An 18,185-nucleotide genomic window follows, 5' to 3' on the forward strand; every position below is an offset into this window, starting at 1 on the left:
AGTTACGGCAGCTGGCTGGAAAGAAAGTGTAGCAACATGTGGAGGGCCAGAAATCAGAAGCCCTGGCATCTCTTGGCTTGAAGATGCATTAAAAGTGGTGCTACCATGGCAGATTATATTCTTGGCTAATATAGCTGTGGTTGGTCTTGTAGGACTTGTATCCTTCTCCATCAGTTACTCGTTTTACACCGACGCCTCTGCACATGAGTCCACTCCACATTCCAGTAGCTTTGATGTGTTTTCATACCGCAACATTTCAGTATTAAAAGTCTCAGCTTCATAGAAATGCCAGCGCATTTTGAGGTGCAGTCAATCCCCAGGGCTTTAGATCCTAGATTTCAAGGGATGTCTCTGGCTGTGGGGTAAAGACCCGTCAGGGCTGGCCAACTCTCTGCCAACAAATCCTTTGCCTGACAGGATAAAGTTGGATGCTTGTCAGCCATCCCAGCCTTCAGCTACTCAGTGTGACAATTACAGACTTCTTCACTACTTCTTACTGCTGGCTCCATCTGTCCAGGGTCCATCTGGGGAACACAAGCACAAAGGAACAAGGCCAGGTGGCTCTGGAATAGCCATCTTTAACCTGTTTCCCATCTGTTCACCTTGGTTGTTAATGTAATAATCCCCTATGAGTTTAAAGGAATCTACTTGTGGTTTTATACCAGGGCTGAGCTGGCATTTTCTTTTATACTGTATTAAGTTAGACTGTATTTGCAGTAAGGGAAAGGACAGTGCAATGATGTCAGCCTCAGCTTAGGCAGGGCACATGGCCTACCTCACTGATACACAGTCTGAGGGTTGGATGTTGTTTAGAAAGTCTTGCAGGTGATTCCTGAAGCCCATCCCAAAATTGCCACCATGTTGTAATTCGGAATATTACAGAAGGAAAAAGTTGTTAAATACATGAGGAGTAATTATGCTAACAGCTTTAATTTGATTTTAATTAAATTTAAAAGGAATGTAAGCTTTTGTCCTGAACCCATCTACATTTTGCAGTACAGTCCCCACATACCACTCCAAAGCCAGTTGTGGCTTTTTGATCCCAAATGTTGCATATTTTTGCTCTACACAGAGAAGATCCCAGTCCTGGTTAGATAAATAATCTGGTATTGTATAAGACAGATCCATCTGTTCCAGATGGCATTCCAAATGTTGCACTTCAGCTCCCATCAGTCCTTTCTAGCAATGATCAGGGATGATGGAAGGTATAAATCACTCAGATCTGGAGGACTAGAGGTTCACTCTTTCTGTTACTGTATGATTTCCCATTGTTCTGCTGAAGTTTTGACCAACCTGATAGAACAGTACAGTAAATACAGATACAGTAAAAGAGAGAGCTCTCTCAGTCTTCTAATTATTCTTACTTGCTACACCACAAATTTCCCCTCCAACATTGTGCAAATTTGCATTGCAATTGAGACTAATTCTTGTCCCTTCCTAGAATTTTAGAGCTATACTGCCTGAGGCTAAGTTTAATTTTGAAGACCACCTAGTTAAGATTCTGTGGATGGTCAGTGTCTTGGGCTGTGAGCCTCAAGTCTTGAATTTAGTAGCACAGTTGCTGATACTTTTCTGATCTTTTAAGGAGGCAATGCTACTTTCTATAATTTTTTGTCCAAGTGGTAGATTAGACGTTTATTTATGATGTTGATATCTATTAATGGATATGTAATCTATGTTTGATTTATACTCTTATCAGCCATATTTAATTTAGCTTTGAAAAAAAAGTAGAATAGTATGGCTATCAGGTAATACTGAAACCAGTTCCACACAGACCAAATATTATTCCCAGTCTTTCACACATTTGTTGTAAATCTACTCCAAATATAGTTCACAGAAGTGTGATGCATTTAAATTTAAAAAAAAAAAAGAATCACTATAAAAAACAGAAATATAAATCAGGTTTATTTGATTACAAATGAATACATTTCGATAATCAAACCGGTACAGCAGGAACTCACCAGAAATCCAGGCACCTGCACAACTAATGTTATTAATTTTCCTGCTCCAACCTTATTCTCAGAAATCTGCATTCCCTTTCATTGTGTTTCTAGAGCAAAGGAACAAGTATGGAAATGCAAAAGGATGCTCGCTCTCTCTTGTTCATAAAGTGTGATCAATGTCATTTCTCCTTAAACTGACTATATAGGTACTATCCAGGGAATCATGTTAGTTCTGCAGCTATGGTCAAACACAGCTCTGATTCAATGGCCCCTCTGACCTTTTTTAAACCTTTAAAAATATCTACCCAAGACAGTTACCACACTAACTGTGGAAGACAAGAGTTTATCACTATGAATACTTGTAAATTCTTGAAGAAGCCAGGCTTCCAAGAGGGGAGGTGTCATGTAACATATATACCTTGCCAAAAAATTTTTTCAAAAACAGCGGGAGAAAGCTAAGAAATTATCCCCCAATACAACATTCTCTAAAGTTAGAGGATGATGCCAGCCTACGTTCTGCCCCAATACAATTGCTCTTCACAAAATCCCTAGTGCCATTGTGAGCTCCTTGTAGCAGAATATGCAGTTCTTCCATCCCAGAAGAAGCCAATCCTAATGCAACAGAATAAATTGTAGTACAGCTTTCCTCAAACCTGCTACTTGATATCCCGATATAATGGACACCAACTCACATACATTCTAACTAGCACAGTTTCCATGCGTGGTTTCCATGCCTACTGAGAATTAGGGAAGTTAAAACCCAACATACATGCAGGCCATCAAGACTATGTTTAGTCATCAAAACAAAAGCATCCTACTAACAAAGATAATAAGGACAAAGACATAACAGAGGTCAGTGCAGGTTAGCTTATAGAAGAACCTGTGGGTTAGGAAAATCTATTTTGATACAGAGTTTACATTACATTAAGCCAGGTTTTCATACAGTGAATCAGCCATAGTAACTTTGTTTGCTCCTAATAAGCCAGGATTTTAATCAAGGTTTGTAGCCATTGCAGTGTCATACATGATGATATACTATAACGAACAGATTCTATTGTGTGCTAAGTCAAAACAATCAAACCACAATATGTTCATGTGATATTTAAACCCAGTCATTGCTTTACCTTTATTACATCTATCTCAGCCAGCACTCAATCAGCTTTCAGAAAAAAATCATTCATGAGTCAGTGACAGGAAAGCTGAAGAACTCATGATACTAAGGACCAACTCCCAATATATCCATGCAACAGATCCTAATACATTTCTATGAATGATTATTTTATGTAAATTTGACTTCAAATATCTCATGCCCCAAACAGGAAAAATCACAGCTGGTCATTTTAATGATGCCATTAGTGAATCATGAATCAGTGAATATGTTCTGGATGCAACATTGTCCTTTTCCTAATACTTTTAGGTCTATTGTGGTTAGACAGTCCACAAACAACCTGGGTCCTACTCAGGTTGCTGACAGAACTGCAGGAAGAGATTCCAGTACCTTGCAAGTGTACCTAGGAAAACTGGTGAGGTCCTCATTGATTATGGGTCGGTTAGGCCAATGCTGGCTGATTTGCTCTTTACTCTAGGTTCTTCAGGAAATCCAGCAGCCCCTGGTGCCACTCATCTGGCTTATCAAGGTAACAGGCATGGCCTGCCCCTTTCATCATCATTATCTTGTGATTAGGTAAGTTCTTCAAGTTGTTCAGGCTCGCTTCACCCAGCTGGACATCTTGGTCCCCATATACAATGAGAGTTGGTGTCTGTATGCAGGAGAGAAATCAAAGATGGTCAAATCAACAAATGAAAAGGTCTGCCTTTTTCGGGTCCTAACAATGAAAAACTGTTTCAGATGAAAAATAGAGACAGAGGTATTCTCTTCCAGGAAAAAGACTTCCCATATTGTTGTTCAATTTATGGGGCTACGTTAACCATGTAGCTAATTTGTACTTGCTCTCTGTGTTTTATAATGGCATGCTCTTAGCCCAGTTTTCGTGCTATAAATATATCCAATCATTACTAGCAAGAGGATGATCCTTTCCTGGTGGTGATAGAAATGCAAATCTTCAGCAAAGAAAACTTCTACATTTGCAAAACCGAGTAACTGCAGCAGATATATTCAGGAGGACTCTAGGGAATTCCCATTATTATCAAAGCCAGGACTATCACCCTAGCTAAAAAAATTTGCAGATCATATTTGCAAGGGCAAAGGTACACACTGGAGACTAATATTAGAAAAGGCTAAAATCCAAAAGAGAGCAATTTGGACAGGGGTCAAATTAAACGCTCTACACTTGCAAGAGGCATTATAAAGCAGTATTTTAGAGGTCAGAGAATGTTCACAGAAATTTATAGCAGGGATTGTTGTCATCCTTCTACATCTAAAACTACAATTCATTTTAAGTGTACCAGACTCTTATTGTTGGTGCAAGCGTGGAACTTATCTGCTGGTATAATAAAGCATGCCATAAAATAAAACTGAACCCAGAGAGAATCCTTGCATCTGAGTATTCTTTTAGAATGGTATTGCCTGTTTTCTTAGCAAGTCTTTACAAAGCTATAAATATTCCACAGGCTGAACATAGGCCTGTTTTTCCTTGTTATTAGTACTGTGTTTGAGGGTAAGGCAGTGGGCATTGCCCTCTAATGGTCAACTGAGGAACTCCTGCGAGGTTTATAACAAATCTGTGCCTGATATCCACTTCCAAATTTTCCTCACATAGTTGTGAAATGCCGGTTGCAAAACTGAGATAACCCAGCCCTTCTAATTATGCCTTGTTTTAAAGAAGACCTGCTCCAGAGTTGACTTCAGAATTCCCTTCCTCTCTAGACTGACATACCTTGACACTGGCATATTGGGTGGGTGAGAATTTCTCTGTGCAGATGGGAGCCACTGGGATGTAGGCCTTGAGAAGGTGATTGTGCTGAAAAAGGAATGGAAGTGAATACATGCCACTGAGAGATGGACTGATCACCACCACTTGGTCAAATTGCAGGGCCTCCAAGACGGACTTCAGGAAACTGCCTGGTGCCGGCTCTCCAATAGGAGCTGGAGCAACAGCATCTTTGGAATGGCCTAATCCTGGATCACAAGAAACAAGACATCTTGCATCAGACATATTCCATATGTGTAACCCTCCCTAACCAAGCACCCTCCAGATGTGTGGAGACTACAACTCCCAGCATTCACAGCTCATAGGGACAATAGGCATTTTGGCTGGGAAACCTAGAAGGAGTTGTCTGAGGACTGAGCAATATATGAGCACTTAAAATAAATTATAAACGGGGTGAAGGGGATTCATGGACTACACGCAATCCCTGAATTTCACTTTTTGTGGCACTTGAACCCCCAATAGAATACCATCAAAATTGGTGGTAAATTGTTCAATAAGATGTTATTGTCTACCTTTTTCAGAGGGGTAGAGAACTTCTGTGGCCAGGTAGACCAAGTTGGGAAGCACCTCCAAAATCCTGTCCCTGAACCCTCTGGTTATTTCACTACACTATCCTATTGCAACTCTTGGCTGCTGAAAACTAAGTGAAGGTGTGTGCCCCTGCACCCTTTTTGGTGCCGGGACCTAAGGTTGCCTGCTCCTGGTTTAGATGTACAAAGGCTAAAATCATCCTTTGGCTGTAGCATCATATTTGCTGTAAAACATTATGGAGGAATAAGCCTTCCCAGTCTCACACTCCCTCTCTTTCTCTCTCATACACACACCCACACAGAAACATCACAAAAAGCTAGGATGGTATACATAGTTGTGTTGCACTGTCAATTAAGCAGGTATCAATGTGATAAGCTCTTGGGTAGGAAGTTCCATATAAACACCTCTGAACTTTTGGAATAATTTAGATAACTACATAATAGTTAATGGATGGTAGAAGGGCCATATTTTATTTCCATATTAGATTGACTTACCAGATTTCCCAAGCCAAGAGAGACAACTACCAAGTCCTTCCATATGTTATACTTCTACCAAGTGCCATTACAGGTAGTACTTGTGTATTGACTGCCTCATGCAGCAGCCATTTGAAGTTACAAACACTAAAAAAATAACTTTGCAACCAATCCTCGCATTTACAACTGTCGCAGTGTCCCGCAGTCACGTGATCACCATTCAGTTGTTTTGCAACCAGCTTGCAACAAGCAGAATTAATACAGAAGCTGGAAGTAAAATCATAAGCCACAGTCATGTGATTTTCTGCTTAGCAACCATGTCACTTAGTTTAACAATCAAATAAGATTATAAGCCTGTTGCAGCGATGTGATTTTCAGCTTAGTGACCAAGTTGCCGGTCCCAGTTGTGGTCGCTAAGCAAGGACTACCTGTATTACTGATTATATACATTTATACTCCCACATATTTACACATTCTTTAAATATTTATTCTAAGGTAACCAATATAACATAAGAGGGAAGTGGCCACAGATTTCAGAATTGCAAAAAACTTTAAGGAAAAAAAGCCTAAGAGGACACCCATACTTAGTACACTGAGAAATGAGCATGTTTATGGTGTGCATAAGCTAGTGACTGACTGCAGATGGAAAGAGGGAATGGAATGGAGTATCCAGGAAGCAGTCACAGACATCAAATTGCATCTCTGGGCAAGAGAACTATTCACTGATGCATTTTATTGCAAATATCTCTTGCATGTTGAAAAAAGTGTTGGGGAAAAAAACCCCTATCTCTTCCCTTGAACCCAGAAAAATAGCTACCTGAATTGTAACATGATTGATGCATCTTTCATAAGGAACTGCTTTTATATGTTTTCTTACATATTACATTTGTTTTCTTACATATTACTGAATTACATATTATTGAATATGTAAGAAAGCTGAATACCAAGACAGTGGGACAAAAAAAATCACAAGCATCTCTAAACCTTAATTTCCCTGTTGCATCTCTGGAAGCTCAAACACGATGCAGATTTTTAACTTTGTCTAAAACAATCCATGTTTTGGCATGATGTTTGAATTGAGCTAAATTGTGTTTTAGAATCAACATGCATATTTTGTGGCCACTGTATTATGTACGAATACCATTTAATATAAAAGCACAATTTATCATGTTAATATCATAATTAGTCTGAGAAAGAATACTTCTTTTACTTTGAGATTGTTCTTGTATCACACTAAGCCTCATTTTTGACCACAATTTTTTGGTCTGGTTTCATGTATTCTGCCCTATTTTTGCTTCTGGTGAGGTGACATGTTCTTCTTAAGGATCAAATTTCATACACCTGCCTTTATTTTGCCCACTCCCCACTGAGAGTCAGGCCCACCTGGCAGATCAATAGCTACAGCATGATATCCAGCTTCTGCCAAATTAGTCAAAGTCTGCAGGTTGAGCCACGTCTCTGATGAAAAACGAATGCCATGTAGGAGCAGGATGGAAAGGCGAGGCGTCTGCTGGGTAGGTTTAGCCTGGCGGGAGAACAGAGTCTGCCCACCCACTACGATGGTTTCCTCTGTCAGCTGGATGGCAGCCATCACTTTGGGATCTTCCAGGAAACCTGAAGGCATGAGTACCAAACAAGGAGAAAATGTAACAAAATTTAAAAAGTAAGTAGGAAAAAGTCTGGCCCAGCTGCCCAGTTGGGGTGTTACTAGACTGTGGATTCAGAGTAGGAGTCCTCAGGGGCAATTTTTGTTTTCAGTTTAGTACTCAAGAACAGACAGTCACAGACAAAATACACTGAATCAGAAGTATCCAGAGGAAAATGGTAAAAAAAGTCAAAATGACAACTATGTAACTGAAGCCCAGCAGGCATAAAAAAGTGGGTAAGGCTTGGATCACATGGTTGTGGCTGCCATCTTACAGCCCGCTGCGCTGAATGTCCTGCTTTGGTTAGCTAATGGAGGAATGCTTTAAGACACATGACATTAGTTTCTTGTGATCTTAAAATGAGATTAATACAACAAAAAATACTGCTTTATGTATATTGGATGTCTCAACAATATTTAATAAAGGTTGGTTACAATTCTCTTACTGCAGGATATGCAGCTCAGGAATTACAACATTAACTTGTATCATCTGATCTTGTCACATTTGGCTCACATCAACAAGACCATTAATATAATTTTAGATCAATCCATATATGTTAAAGATGTCTTGTTATGCTGAGTTTCAACTCCTGGGCCAGCCAGATACTGTATTATGGGAGTTAGTTTAATATAGTGGGGCAAAAAAGTATTTAGTCAGCCACCAATTGTGCAAGTTCTCCCACTTAAAAAGATGAGAGAGGCCTGTAATTTTCATCATAGGTATACCTCAACTATGAGAGACAAAATGGGGGAAAAAATCCAGAAAAATCACATTGTCTGATTTTTAAAGAATTTATTTGCAAATCATGGTGGAAAATAAGTATTTGGTCAATATCAAAAGTTCATCTCAATACTTTGTTATATATCCTTTGTTGGCAATGACAGAGGTCAAACGTTTTCTGTAAGTCTTCACAAGGTTTTCACAAACTGTTGCTGGTATTTTGGCCCATTCCTCCATGCAGATCTCCTCTAGAGCAGTGATGTTTTGGGGCTGTCGCTGGGCAACACGGACTTTCAACTCCCTCCAAAGGTTTTCCATGGGGTTGAGATCTGGAGACTGGCTAGGCCACACCAGGACCTTGAAATGCTTCTTACGAAGCCACTCCTTCGTTGCCCGGGCGGTGTGTTTGGGATCATTGTCATGCTGAAAGACCCAGCCACGTTTCATCTTCAGTACCCTTGCTGATGGAAGGAGGTGTTCACTCAAAATTTCACGATACATGGCCCCATTCATTCTTTCCTTTACACGGATCAGTCGTCCTGGTCCCTTTGCAGAAAAACAGCCCCAAAGCATGATGTTTCCACCCCCATGCTTCACAGTAGGTATGGTGTTCTCTGGATGCAACTCAGCATTCTCTCTCCTCCAAACACGAGTTTAGACCAAAACGTTCTACTTTGGTTTCATCTGACCATATGACATTCTCCCAATCCTCTTCTGGATCATCCAAATGCTCTCTAGCAAACTTCAGACAGGCCCGGACATGTACTGGCTTAAGCAGGGGGACACGTCTGGCACTGCAGTATTTGAGTCCCTGGCAGTGTAGTGTGTTACTGATGGTAGCCTTTGTTACTTTGGTCCCAGCTCTCTGCAGGTCATTCACTAGGTCCCCCCGTGTGGTTCTGGGATTTTTGCTCACCGTTCTTGTGATCATTTTGACCCCACGGGGTGAGATCTTGCATGGAGCCCCAGATCGAGGGAGATTATCAGTGGTCTTGTATGTCTTCCATTTTCTAATTACTGCTCCCACAGTTGATTTCTTCACACCAAGCTGCTTGCCTATTGCAGATTCAGTCTTCCCAGCCTGGTGCAGGTCTACAATTTTGTTTCTGGTGTCCTTCGACAGCTCTTTGCTCTTGGCCATAGTGGAGTTTGGAGTATGACTGTTTGAGGTTGTGGACAGGTGTCTTTTATACTGATAACAAGGTCAAACAGGGGCCATTACTACAGGTAACGAGTGGAGGACAGAGGAGCCTCTTAAAGAAGTAGTTACAGGTCTGTGAGAGCCAGACATCTTGCTTGTTTGTAGGTGACCAAATACTTATTTTCCACCATGATTTGCAAATAAATTCTTTAAAAATCAGACAATGTGATTTTCTGGATTCCCCCCCCCCCATTTTGTCTCTCATAGTTGACGTATACCTATGATGAAAATTACAGGCCTCTCTCATCTTTTTAAGTGGAAGAACTTGCAGAATTGGTGGCTGACTAAATACTTTTTTGCCCCACTGTATATGCAGAAGCTGGGGATACCTGAGCAGATAGAGACCTCTTCCCACCTGGTGTATCTCTGGATAGAAAACTGATCTGCAGAAATGAAAATTCTGTAACTCTATTTATCTACAGTTCTTTAAATTCAGTACAGAGATACTTAATTGAAGCGCCTTCATTTTTGGATTTCAGTCCTAGAAGGCATCAGCAGCATGGACAATGGCAAGGATTTGCAAGGCTGGTCATCTAAAAAAGGGGCTCAGATTGCCTGAAATCATTGTTTCCAGTATATTTATTTATTAGTCCATAATCCACCTCAATTGCTGCAGCACTAGGGGCATACAAAAATATAATGAACGCAATTTAAATCAGCAACAAAGAAGAGTAGTAACCATACAGGAATAAAAACCCACATCAGGGAACAACTCTACAATTGCAACCCCTACAGAGTGGTTGATCACAAACAAGTCCATATCCAAAGTGGGGACACACATCCCCCAGCCCCAGGACTTGCTGAAAGAGCTGGGTCTTCAAGGCTTTCCCTAGGAAAGGGCTTTGCAGATTCTGGGGGGATGCTGTTCTAGAGGACCAGGGTGGACATAATAATCAAGGGTACAGCAATCAAATCCAGAGAAACCAAGCAACGTGCAGTCATGTGTTTCCTTTACTGCCAACACTGGACATTCCCGGAATGCAAATTCTGTGTGTAGGACGTCACCAAAATGGGAGACTTTTTGAGAGCCTGTTTGGTGCAGTGGTTAAGGAGCTGGACTAGATACCAGGAGACCATGAGTTGTAGACCTCCCCTCAGCACAACAGCTGGCTGGGTAACTTTGGGTAACTTTCACACTTTTTCAGCCCAACCCACTATGCAAGTGGTTGTCGCTCTGAGGAAAATAGGAGGAATATTATGTATGCTGTTTTGAGTTGTATAAATAAAGACAGGGTATAAATCTAATAAATACAAACATTATATAAAGAAAGACGCCGATCCTGTAATGTTAATTCTTAGTGGCACTGCAGGCTCTAATTGTTTTTGTCTGAGGAAAGCAGCATCGTGGCCTAAACTCGTGCACGGGCTGTCGTGATGCATGTAGAAAAGGGGCACAACTTGCATCACAACACTGTGATGCTCCTTTGGTCGGTCTGACCTCCCTGTGCCCATGCCTTGATGGGCGCTGCTGTTAGTACAATTGGCCATCTTGCTGCTTTGTGGGATCAAAAGGATCGAGTCACGGAATCTCACTAATTCCATATTTTATGCTGGAAACATTAGAGGTGGTCTTGAATTATATTCCAAAATTGTGGTATCTGGCCATTTTTGAGGAACACTGGTTATACTGGGCATAGGGAATAACTAACAGAATTAAACTGAAAGACTAGAAAAGTACTACTACTCTGGATATTGGAGTTGCTGGGGGTTGGGCATTCTTTAAATCTATGCAAATCGAAGACTGGATTCAGGAAACGTGTAACACTGATTTCTTAAAAGGCTAATTTTTCTACTAATTAAAAAAGACTCAATATGTTTCCCTTTGGTATTGATTTTATAATATTTTACAAGAATAGATAATTTTTGTTATTAAATGTATATATATTTAGATGATTTGTATTAATTTGGCATGTTCATTCTTAGGGTTCCCCCCTTTTTTTGCTTGTCTGTTTCTTTATATTTTTTGTTTATTTTTCTTTTGTATGTTTTGGTATTATAACTGAATAGCTAAATTGTTAGATGTATGTATATTTCTGGTTTTTTAAAACTTTTGCATATTGTTTTCTCTGTAATTCTTTTTTTTTAATTGCAATAAAAATAGAGCTGGGTCTGCTCTAGATGCTTAATTAACACAATGCATGTCATGTGAACTACTGACCTACTTAGTACGGGAGCAGGATTTAATTCAAATCTGTTACTCACATGTTCCTACCTGCTGAGCTGTTATGCAAATCTGAAAATCCAGTCGACTGTGGAGCAGTGTTCACACTGGAGCCACTTGGTCCTTGAATGAAACAAGATGGATGCCAGCGCAGCCCACAAGGCACTCGGACACAAAACTGATGCCCCCAAACTAGTAACCATAAAACACGCCCTTACCTTGGTTGCAGTGTCCAAGACACCACCATTTCTGCCTGCCTAGCCAGCAAGAAATAGGCAAGTAGTATAACAAAGCTTTGTCAATACTTCTTTGGCACGAGGCCTTGTGGAATACAAGAAACCTGGACCAGAGGAAGTAAGTAGAGAATGGGGGCTCCTAGATCCACTGATAATGACTGGATTGCGGATTGAGTTACGGGCACTGTCTGAATTTGGACTGTGACCCACTGCAGGATACTTGTCATGGGGTAAGAACCAGAACTGGTCAGAGTGGACACTGATGCCATAAACAATGGGATGTATTAAGATATAACAATATTGAAGAATAGTATCCTTTCCAATAGTATATTTTTATTAACCCCTTAAAACACTTTGAAACCCTCCTGAACAAGACAGAACTGCAAGAAATGTCCATTTCCCAGCTGGGAAAATGAATCTTCATTCACCAGAGATAGCAGCGATCTCGGGAGAGCGGGGGTTGCAGAGCCCCCTTTTGTTTAGCTTCGTTTGGTTCTTCTGGTCATCCATGTCCTCTTTTATATGCATTACTTTTCCTCTTATTTGTAAGCTGCCCAGAGTTATTGAGGAGTCAGGCAGCCTCAAAATTGAATTAAATAAGTAATTAAATAAGTTTAATTAAATAAATTAAACAATAGGAAATAAAGATGTTTGCCTGAAATGTGCAGTGGTGGAACAGGATTCCCACAGAAGTTCTGGATCTTACTGCAAGTGGCCAGGATCTTTTTTATGCCTCTAGTCGACATGTCTTGTAAGAAAGTAGCATGGGAAGAACGAAGAACCAAATTGCTCTTCAACAGACAGCAGCTTTTTAAATTTGCCATAGCTGCGTGAGTTCTTTCCTGCGGTTTTCTTATGTAAATTGCAATATAATATGGAGTCCAAAGTAAAGTAAGCTAGACAAATAAAATGAACATAATTTCTCTAAACTCAGCCTGCTTCACAATTACCGCAATTCTCTCATGAGTGAACCGGCTGCTTCGGACCTGGCTGAGAAAAAAAGAAATGAGGTCTGTGTAAAACTTACCAAGTTATTTCCTTAGTTAAGAAAAATGGTGAAGTTTCAAGAACAGGCAAATTGCAAGAGGCAACAAACCGATCACGGAACGATTTATCACTCCGCGGAGCTTCCGGGTCCAAAGGTATTAAAGGAAGTTTGACGAAAGAGGGAAAAGGGATGATAATACTGTGAAACTTGCATCATTTTCTAAGCAAAAGTTCAAGCAAACGCTAGGGACACCTAGTGGTCACGAACAGAACCATTTCTTTCTATAATACTTTGGTAAAATTTACTGCCACTTACAGTACTATGTAAATATGATATTTATATTATTTTCCAAAGTCTTCCCTGAATTCTGAATTTGACAAAGGATAAACACAGAAAAGTTTTTTTGTGTGTGTGCCTTTAAGCCAGTTTTTTACTCTTGGCAATTGCCTGGACAAGTCCCTGCAGTTTTCTTGGCAAGTTTTTTTTTGGAAGTGGCTTGCCATTGCCTGCTTCCTAGGCCTGAGAGAGCGTGACTGGCCCAAAGTCACTCAGCTGGCTTCGTCCCTAAGGTGGGACTAGGACTCATGGTCTCCCAGGTTCTAGCCTGATGCCTTAACCACTACACCAAAAGTTTTATATCAATAAAATAGTATACATTTTGTGACACCCACCCTAATTACTCAGAAGTCTAATTGATTTCAGTGCCTCCTTACAGTCTAAGATTCTGAAAAAAGATGCTAGGTTTTGATAAGGCAGATAAGTCTGTGGCCTTTTTTAAAAGCTCAAATCCAAATTAACATTACAATTTTAAACAATTTTAAAGTAATATGCAGCAATGTTCAGTTTTAAACTGGAATGTGGGTTTTATTCCAGGAGCAAGTGAACAGGTCCAATGTATGTTATTATGCATGATTTTATCTGAAATTATATGCATTATCTGCATAATTATATGCATTTATCTGAAATTATATGCATTAGAAATGTGGTTGTATATGCTTTTATATACATCTCTTAAAGTATAATAATAAACATCCATGCAGATTATTCACTGCAAATATAATATTAAGAAAATACAATATAGGAAATGCAAGGAGAATGCACTAATTTTGTTCATGCAGGTGTAATTTGTAATTGATTTTACCAAAAGCACTGCAGGTTTCAGAACAGATATCAGAACAGTTAATATGGAGTACAGAAATAATAGTACTGCAGTACTCAACCTGGATGGAAAGGTGGAGGTGGGGGCAGAAGGATAGATGAAAAAAGTGCTGGATTTTCTAACATGATGCATCTCGTACCTGGAAACTACAGCACAAAAAATTGTGTTATAGTATTTATAAATATGTGGATACGGTGTGTTCAGGATAAATTAGAATATACTGCCTAATCAGGAGTCCCCAAACTCTTCAGCTCATTGGCCCCTTCATGAAGTTTCAGATTGTTCATCAACCCCCACACATTTATTATATGAAAATAATTTAATAAATACTACTTTAAGTAATATTACTATGAGTAAGAACAACAACAACAAACCTCTTGGATAGTCCCATCAACCCTCAGGGGTCGATATTGACCGCTTTGGGGAACCCTGGCCTAAACTATCATATCTTGGCCTTTAGATATCGTAGCTCAGTAATTGACAACATGCTTGCATGCAGGATGCCCCCATGTTCAATCATCATTTATACTTTGTGCAAAATCCTTTTTTGCTTGAGATCTTGGAGAACAACTAACCATTAAAATAAACTTCTGGGCTTGATGGACAAATAAACTGGGTTCACACACTGGATTAACTTATGTTGTGGCTTATTTGGTTTTGGTTAAGTGTGTTGTGTGAATCCAGCTGTGGGTTCAATAAACCAAAATTAAACAAACCAAACTTAATGCAATGGGTGATGCAAATCACTTCGGATTTGCAGATTAGCATTTAGTTTTGATGTATCAGGTGAGCTGCTATTTGAAATCCAAACTGAGACTTTTAATGGGACAGATAAGCCAAACCTAGACAGTAAGCTTGAAATGTTAATTTTTGGATGCTCCAGAAACCAACTATTTTGGAAGAATACTCCAACTTGATTTTGACTCAATTATGGCTAATGACTGGAAAATGAGTTTATCTGATCTTTTGATCATTCAAGCAGCAAGGATGAATCTGTGTTGCTAATGCTTGCATATTTTGAATGAGGCCCATTAGAAAGTAGGAATACTTTACTGTAAATACCAAAGCATTAAAACTTGTAGCTTAATGTTAGAAACAAAAAGCAATACAGTAATAAAATTATCCATTGGGTTCAGAAGGGTAGCTGACAAAGCAGATGGCCTATCTTAGTTCACAGAGGAGGAAAGAAATCCCAAACTTCTCTGCCAGCTTTAATGCTCCCTTATGCCATCTTCAGAACTGTTATCCTAACTGAGTACCACTCTATCCAATATAGTCAAGAAGTGCTTAAAGTTTTGTAAAGCCAAATGTGAAATTTTAACCCCCTACTTTATGAATTTATCCTTCGTGCATACACAAATTGCTATTATTTATGACTGTGAGCATCTATATAAAGTCTGCATAGATTTTTAAAAAGCTCAAATTTGTTCGAGCGGGAAAAGTCAATCTTAGCCAAAGCATATTCCAAAATATATATCAGTTGGTTACAACTGCTAGTCTACATATAATGCATTAAGTCTGTTTTGTTCTTCATAAAGTCTGTGTGCATAGTGAAATATTTAAATTTACTTATTCATCATGCTTATATATTGCTGTAATGAAGAAATGATTCCCATCAAAAGAATTATTGCAATTGAACTGATATATGTTACATAGGCACACAGATATCTATCACACTATTAGCTGTTTAGCATGTATTTAAGTTGTACCCCTTTGGGGTTAAGCAACTTAATTGCTAATATCCTTACATATGAGTGAAATTATACATTGGCTCTTTTCTTTCTTCTATTTTTTTACATATAGGTCAAAAGGTATTCAAGCTTATAAGCTTTAAAAATGTAGGAATCGAAATAAAATACATTATGGAGATCAGTGATTATTAACCAGGAAAGCTAAGTGGAACTTCCATGTACAGTTGCAGTCTACCATTAAAGGCCACTTGCTGGCAAACCAGTGGTAGGGGAAAGCTTTACATCCTATAAAAACAATTCCTGGAAACATCTAGCTGACTGCTAGTGTGGGATGTTACACTTGATAATCTATTTATCTGACCCAACTCACTTCTTCTTATAGCTTAACATATAAAGGCATACAGATATCCAAACTTGGTTCCCTTCTTTGTGTTTTTTCATCTAAGTTTGAAGAACATTCTGTGTTGCCAGTCTCTCCTTGCACAGTGCAAACCACAAGTTGGAAGGGACTGAATAAAATTCCAAGTGTCTGTTTTTTGCTATGAGAAATACTGAATTTTTAAGTGAAAGAGAAAAAGGCTATGTTGAGTTTCTTGTTGGGGAAGAAAAAAAAAGCTCACTTGGTTGGGCTATTTGTACTGCATAAAATTTTTGGTCGATCATAAACTGGAAATTAGGGCAGGTTTCATTAAAAAAAAATAGATCAGGGTAATATGAGAAATTACTGATCTAGTTATCTTTACTATTAGCCAGTGTATGTATTTTTCCCCCAGCAAGCATAGAAGCAACATTTCAGTAACCAAGTCATGCATTCTTAGGTGGCAAAACTCAACCCAAGGTATGACTAAGAAAATTCCAGAGGGAAAAACAGCTATACCAAGAGCAGTTAACTCTTTTTTTCCATTGCAGTACCTCATTAAAATTGTTCAGGGTTTTCCTTGGAGAATACCATTTTCTTACTATACACCAACATTTGGAAAATAACATCAACACCTGCTAGCTTCTGAACAAAATAGAAACAAACATTCTCTCTTCCTACTTCTCTGAGTAACAAAAACATTGAGGGCACAAAATTGGCCTCGGTTTGTGCTGGATTAGAAAAGGTTCAGAAGGGACTAATGGCATTTTGCGTGTTTGCATCTATTTACAAATAGGCTGAATTCACTCATCACACTAAGCCACTCTTGGCTTAAATAAATCACAATTGGTTGGGTTCACATTTCTATACCCTACTGGCTGCCTCTATTAAGCTAAAACCAAGTAAACCCACTGTAGTGGAGGTGACCGCTAAACAGCCCAGTTTGTGGACCTCTTTGGTGCCTCTAGTGATCATGCTGATTTTGCAGCCACAATCTGGCAGCTGTGAACAAACCATATTACATATGGCTTAGCCTGATGTGCAAAACCAGCCATACACAGACTGAGCGTAAGCGGAGACACAACTTAAATACACTCTAAACAGCTAATGTTTACCATTTGCACATTAATTTTCCCAAAAGAAGGTACGTTTCTCCCAGTGTGAATAGTTTTGTTCACACAACATGCTAAGCCATTATATGGTCTATTTACTTTTGGCTTTATGTGTTGCATGAAACCAGCCACTGTAGTTTATAAACCATGATTTAAGCCATTGCTTTATGTGTGAATCAGCACACTATGCTTCTTGAACAAACCATGGCTTAGCATGCTATATTGATTAGGTTCCTATCAGATGGCAGTGCACTCTTCTTCAGCCTGGCAGTCTCCAGATGCGTTTGGATTTCTATTCCGATAGGCCCCTTCCTCAGCCTGCATCTGAGCATGACGGTTGGGGATAATGATAGCTGAGGTCCAAAACACCTGGAAAACACTAGAAAAGGTCAAGCTCTTTGGGAATGCGTCTGGGAGCAAATGTGGAGAACAAGCCCTGTGTGGAAAACAGGGTTCCTCTGTTTGGATCCGCTCCCTCAAGTTTGGGTCCTCCTCATCTTAAGAACTGATTCGCTCCGGTAGAGAGAAGAGGTCTCTCAACCAGGAATCTTGACTGCAATTTGGCACACAGACGCAACTAACTGCCTCCACTGAGTTTGACTCCTGCTGTCTTCCTGGACGCATGAAGTTTTTTATCATTTCTTTTTTGGCCTAGCACAGCATAAACAAACAAACAAACAAACAACCAGAAACTTTCAAATCAAGCGTTGGGCGACCAGACTTGGGCTGCAAAAATCCGGATGATGCTAGGTGGGAGGAAAGAGAGCGCAAAAAACCAACTCTTTGCTCCCATCTAGCGGCCGTGCAGAGCTTTGCGGCCTAGCTCTGGCAGCCCCGGTCAGGTTTACCTCCTAAGGTCCATGAACTTTTCTTGACGACAGTAAATAAGTGGTCAGTCTTCGGGGAAGTCTCGCCCCTCTAGTCTACCCAAGCGCCCTGGAGTTTCCTCGCAGAAAACGCTAACCGGCTCCGATCCTGCCCGCTTCCAAGCCAGGCGAGGGGCCCGCTTCGGAGCGGCGTGGGCGGCCCAAGGAGGGCGCCAAGACGAGCCCCCGCCGCGCGCACCCCGCCTCCC

General features: G+C 39.9%; 1 protein-coding gene across 4 annotated transcripts; it reads right to left on the minus strand.

Annotated features, from left to right (window-relative positions):
• Positions 1-1,888: 1,888 nt before the first annotated feature.
• On the minus strand, positions 1,889-18,097 carry LOC103049809 (putative protein-lysine deacylase ABHD14B). 4 transcript variants are annotated; one of them, XM_007425894.4, is made up of 5 exons: positions 12,830-12,952; positions 11,618-11,689; positions 7,222-7,452; positions 4,781-5,022; positions 1,889-3,703 (listed from the first exon to the last, which is right to left on the minus strand). In XM_007425894.4, the coding sequence occupies exons 3-5, from the start codon at positions 7,427-7,429 to the stop codon at positions 3,521-3,523; spliced, it is 633 nt and encodes a 210-aa protein (XP_007425956.1). In that variant the 5' UTR covers positions 7,430-7,452; positions 11,618-11,689; positions 12,830-12,952; the 3' UTR covers positions 1,889-3,520. The 4 variants fall into 4 exon arrangements, with proteins under 4 accessions (XP_007425956.1, XP_007425955.1, XP_007425954.1 ...); XM_007425893.4 differs by lacking the exons at positions 11,618-11,689; positions 12,830-12,952 and adding an exon at positions 17,959-18,097; XM_007425892.4 differs by lacking the exon at positions 11,618-11,689 and having other exon boundaries at positions 12,830-12,963.
• Between the last annotated feature and the right edge of the window lie 88 nt (positions 18,098-18,185).

Source organism: Python bivittatus, unplaced genomic scaffold (genome assembly GCF_059951505.1).
Source record: "Python bivittatus isolate LINGU-HERP-01145 unplaced genomic scaffold, Pbiv_v1 ctg000080_np1212, whole genome shotgun sequence".
In the NCBI taxonomy this organism is placed as follows: domain Eukaryota; kingdom Metazoa; phylum Chordata; class Lepidosauria; order Squamata; family Pythonidae; genus Python; species Python bivittatus.